The sequence below is a fragment of the Austrofundulus limnaeus genome, unplaced genomic scaffold, assembly GCF_001266775.1.
Source record: "Austrofundulus limnaeus strain Quisiro unplaced genomic scaffold, Austrofundulus_limnaeus-1.0 Scaffold2, whole genome shotgun sequence".
Classification (NCBI taxonomy): Eukaryota; Metazoa; Chordata; class Actinopteri; order Cyprinodontiformes; family Rivulidae; genus Austrofundulus; species Austrofundulus limnaeus.
The window spans coordinates 5,503,466-5,508,541 of NW_013952404.1; the positions used below are offsets into that span (position 1 = coordinate 5,503,466).

General features: G+C 41.5%; 1 protein-coding gene across 2 annotated transcripts in view; it reads left to right on the forward strand.

Moving 5' to 3' along the window:
- The first annotated feature begins 382 nt into the window (after window positions 1–382).
- LOC106520362 (synapse differentiation-inducing gene protein 1-like) overlaps window positions 383–5,076 on the forward strand; it is an 11,097-nt gene continuing 6,403 nt past the window's right edge. Inside the window, exons 1-3 of one of the 2 annotated variants that reach the window (XM_014012410.1) lie at window positions 383–731; window positions 1,093–1,343; window positions 2,971–3,467. In XM_014012410.1, the coding sequence (XP_013867864.1) occupies window positions 3,042–3,467 (426 nt within the window). In that variant the 5' untranslated portion in view covers window positions 383–731; window positions 1,093–1,343; window positions 2,971–3,041. The remainder of the gene's footprint in view (window positions 732–1,092; window positions 1,344–2,970; window positions 3,468–5,076) is intronic. The other variant, XM_014012400.1, reaches the window with a different exon arrangement.

Genomic DNA, 5,076 nt, shown 5'->3' on the forward strand with positions numbered 1-5,076 from the left:
TGTTGTGTAAAACAGTGTTTCCCACTGYAATTAGAAAGCAATCCGTTAGATTCCAATTATAAATATGCAATAAATCTGGTTTATTTGGAGTCCAGCAAACTGAAATCATGAGAAGGAGAGGCTGATGTATGATTTGTGTTTCCTGCTCTCAGTGGGGAAGAACAAACAGCTTGAGAGGAAAATATGTCATCACGAATATCAWATGGGTCTGCAAAGTGACTCACTCGATCTGAAAGCGCATTCAAGTGGCCAGATCTCAGGAGTCTAACCTCAGAAAGGACTTTCAGTTAAAGCAGCCAAACCCATGGGGTCGCCTTAAAAAGAAAATAACAGCCAGCATCTGCCAGAGTCTGAACAGAGGAAGACGGCCAAGCCTGCAAGTTTAGAAACCAGAGGGGTTTGCCGCGCGCCACCCACAGCCCWTCATTTGACTGGAGTCAGCTCAGCCCCCGTCGGAGCTGTGCGTAAAAGCGAAGCTGCAAGACGCGTCAGGCGGTGCCATGGCATCCTCAGCGTGCAAAGTCCACAGCAACACCCACGGAATAACTTCTTTCTTTCCCTTTTTCCTACACGGATGTTTGTGTTTCGATGGCAGCTATTTCTAAGACAGAAAAAGAAAAAGACTACCATAATCTGAAGTAGGACGGTGGATCAGCCCTTTTCTTCTCCATCGACTCCGCTGCGCCGAGGAACGATGCTAAGAAAAACAACGGGAGGATTTTCCACCTCAGGTAAGATTAGTTTATTATTGCAGGGCGTCTTTATCAGCCGCTGTGTCAAATATATTCTTATGTTACATTATAAATAGTGATACACCTTTGATGTGAGGATATTAAAGGGCAAAGCGGTGAACGTTTTGCTCCACGTCTGTGAGTTGTGCACTTTTATGAAAAAGCGATGTTATGTCATAACAATAATAAAAAAAGAATGTAATTAGCGTGATTGAGAAAGAATGAAAGAGACAGGTAAAGAGAGGCTCACTGTCATTAATAATTGTGGAGTCCAAGCACTCTCGCGCGCGCTCTAAGTGCACTTCWCGTGTCTGATGAATTATTTGTGGATCTGTAACGTGATTTTCCTTGTCTAATGTAGTGTGTAATGGAATTCCTTGTTATCTGGACTGTGGCTCGCCCAGGAGGATGTGGACACGCAGTGGAGAAGAGTCTGTGTCTTGTCTGTGTGTGTGAGTGTGTGAGTGTGTGCAGGTTCAGATTCATCCACCAGCCCACATTAGTCATGCTTCTCCACAGCAAATAACTGTGAAATCYACTGCAGCTGCACGAGGTTTTGCCCTCAGGGGGTCAGAGTTCGCAGAGGTCTACGGTAGATCTTCTCTGGCCCCTGTAAGTCTTTTTCACTCTGCTCTGCCATTTTCTTCTTTCTCTAACAGCTCATTCTCTTCAATTCCAGACTTGTTCTGCTGCTAATTCACTGCTGCCTGAGTGGCTATTATCTAATTTGATTATTAGTCAAAGGTTGAGGGATGAATTTGCAAGATTATGTCTTTGTGAGCCAGACTGAACTGGCKGCTGGTGCTTGTTTGGATGTGGCTTATCCATGCAGGAGGATTTGCGACACTAAACATCACATTTGCTCAGTCAAATCTGRACATGCCCAGATTGCACATCCTCTATTTTGGCAGATTTGTTGCCTTAGTGACCGCCTCACACACTCTAAACTTACTTTTTTATTTATATAGGTGTAATGTTTTATTTTATGTTTAGTGTGTTCCATCAGATAGATTTGAAACAACAAAAGGGGTCATAGAGTTTGATTGACTGAAAATTTCAGCAACTGTCTCATTTTTATAAATTACCAGTATTTTTTGGTACTTCTGATTTTTTTTCTATGTTTGTATGAAACTGGGGGTAAGTGATGCAACAGTTGAACATACAGCAGATGGTGATTTCATGGCTCGCGCTGCTGAGAGCTTGTGAGAGGAATGTCGATTGCCAAACAAAATGAAACATTTTCCTGCAGGTTTTGCCTCCCAAATTAGAAAGAAAAAATTGTATAGGTCTTCTGGACGGGTTCTTCTTTAATGAAACGTTTCGTCTCTCCTCCAAGAGACTTCTTCAGTCTGAGAGTTTCAGGCAAAATTCAGGCTTTTAATGTGACTGATACATCACATGGCTATCGTTGACACCTAATTAACACCTATTGTTAACAGGGGGTGGAGTGATACTGGCAATGGCCGCACTGTAGGAGGGGGACAACTGAAAACGGAGGCCTCCACCTCTGTTTAATGATGGACGGTCTTTCTTCACAAAAATGGCTTCTTTTACTCCTCTCTCAAACCAACGTTCCTCTCTATCAAGAATGAGAACATCCTCATCTCTGAAAGAGTGACCGCTGGCCTGTAAATGAGTGAAAACTGCAGAGTTCTGGCCATTAGATGTAGCTCGTCTGTGTTGGGACATTCTTTTGAACAGTGGCTGCTTTGTTTCCCCGATGTATAACTGGTCGCAGTCCTCCTGGCACTTAACAGCATATACAACATTGCTCTGTTTGTGCCGGGACACCGGATCTTTGGGGTGAACCAGCCTTTGCCGTAATGTGTTTTGGGGTTTGAAAGCCATGTTAATTAGGTGTCAACGATAGCCATGTGATGTGAGTATCAGTCACATGGAGGCAGTGCTTAAAAGCCTGAATTTTGCCTGAAACTCTCAGACTGAAGAMGTCTCTTGGAGGAGAGACGAAACGTTTCATTAGAGAAGAACCCATCCAGAAGACCTACTGTATACAATTTTTTTCTTTTTAATTTTTTACCTGGATTACTGAGATGCATCAGGACACTCTCARATTAGCTCTCTATTGTATCTTTTTATTTTGTTCTATTACCATGCTGCACCTGTTAAAGTGCCATGTGTTAGCCTTGGTGTAAAATGGAAGCTTTTCACATTGAAGAGTTTTTTTTAATTATTGGTTTTAACACCACTTTTTGTGTTTGTATTTATTTATTTTTGCCAGCTTCCAGACTGCCAGAAACTTTTCGGACTCCATCTTTTGATCCACTGAACGTTTGATCCAGTCYTCAAGTCATGGAGAGCCTCAGCGAGCTCCAAAACCCCCTGCTAGATAAAACCAGCAGACACACGGTTCAAAACGACTACCAGGGATACCAATGCGACTACCCAAGCCAGMCGTATCAAGACAGTCTAATCAGTTACTACTACACTGGGACCAGCAGCAAACACAAGACCCCGCAGTTCTTGGACGCAACCTCTCTTCAGCTTGCCGTCGAAGCGTTTTACAGGCCCAACTTCATCCTGTTCAAGGACAACGTCAGCCTTCACAGCAAGGATTCAAAGAGCGAGAGCTTTGAGACTACTTTCACAGAGAATAAGGAAGCCGTTTCAGATGGGGCGTCGACAGAAAACACCAGGGAGAGCGCCCAAGAGGAGAAAGATGTGAAGATCCAGACGGTGTCGYACGACGTGGAGGAGGAGCACTGTCCTGAGTATGAGGTCAGAGATCCCACCAGAGCAAAACATGAATAATGCTGTGAGGTGGAAGTTGCAGAGCTCATTTTCATTAATAATTAATTAATTAATAACTAAATTCATCTCAGAACACAACAGAAAGAAAACGCAGGATTTTAAATGGAATCAACCCAAAGTCCAATTTAATCCAAATATAATCCAGCTCACACAAATTAATTCATGTTAAATGCACCACTGTCTAGTTTAGTATGTTTGTGTTTATACATTTCCACTTTTTTTAAGTCTAACTTTGAAACCCCACAAAATGTTTTGGATTTTTCCTCCTCAGTCTTCCACACTAAACATTAAAGGAGCAAGGAGTGAATTCAAACCGAAATGAAAGCAACCAGACTTTATTTTTGGATTTCTTGAATCTTAAAGATTTTTCAAATTAGAAACTTCCAAATATGTGAAGTAAAACTTAATCAAGATTTATACAGATCACTGTGTTCTGGATAACTGAGAAAGTAAATCAGCAATGGAAAATAATGGACAGAAAAAATTTGCCTCTAACAGAAAAGAGCAACCAGACCRACCAAAGTCAGAATTATTAGTAAATTATATTCTAATTTATATAAATAAGCCAAGAAAAAGAGCTCAAAGCTGAGAAATTTGATCTCTCTCCTATTTCTTATTAGATATTTTGATAATATCATCTGGAAACTTGATCAACTAGAATCTAATTTTAATCATGTTATGAAAATATTTCTTACTGTATTTGACAGAATGATTAAGGTATTAAGTTGCTACATGAAACCAGAAACCTTTAGTTGGATCTGTCAGGGCCATCTTGTAACAGAAACTGAATCATGGTGCATCAACTAATAGGCAGTTGGTGTATTTCGCTCTCACATTGTACACGTTCCTCTAACAGGTCTATTCGCTTCATGCAGGGCATATTAATGTGGTTTTGTTTATTTCTAAGAAAATTACACGTCTGACTTCATCAGTTCAAGCTCCCAAGACCTGAACTCTTGCATGGCGTGTGTTTTCGTCCTCTTATGTGGACGCTAGGTCCTAGGAGGAAAAAAAAAACAGCAGCACTGAGAGCAAAATCTTTTCAGAAGTGGCGAAAATCTAATTTTAACCAGAGATGCTTATGAAATACCCAGGGCTCCGTGCTGGCAGAGAGAGAAGTATAGCTCCCTAACTGAGCGGCTGATCGCACCAGCTCCTGTCACTAGGAGGCCTGGCAGATGGATAGAGACATTGAAACAAGCTCCATTAATGCCATAAGTAATGTCCTGCTTTGAGGGTATTAAGCGGGGCTTGGCTTGATGCATGGCTGTCGCAGCAGGTGAGCCTCGAGCTGAAGTTATTTTGTCAATTCAAAAGAGCAGGTCAGTTTGATGAACCGTTGCCTGAGCTGTAAGCTTTATGTGTACAGTAAATCCTAAAAAACACTCACAAACAATGCTATATGTACAGGAACAAATACTGAGAGGAATTTCCCAGCTTTGGGAATTACAGAAAAAATAAACAGGGCAAAACTGACCTTACATTTCTAGGAAACAATCTGACATTTTGGCTATGTGTTTACCTGGTGGTTCAAGCATTGTGCACCAGCAGCACTCTCCTTGTTTTTTTTTTTTTT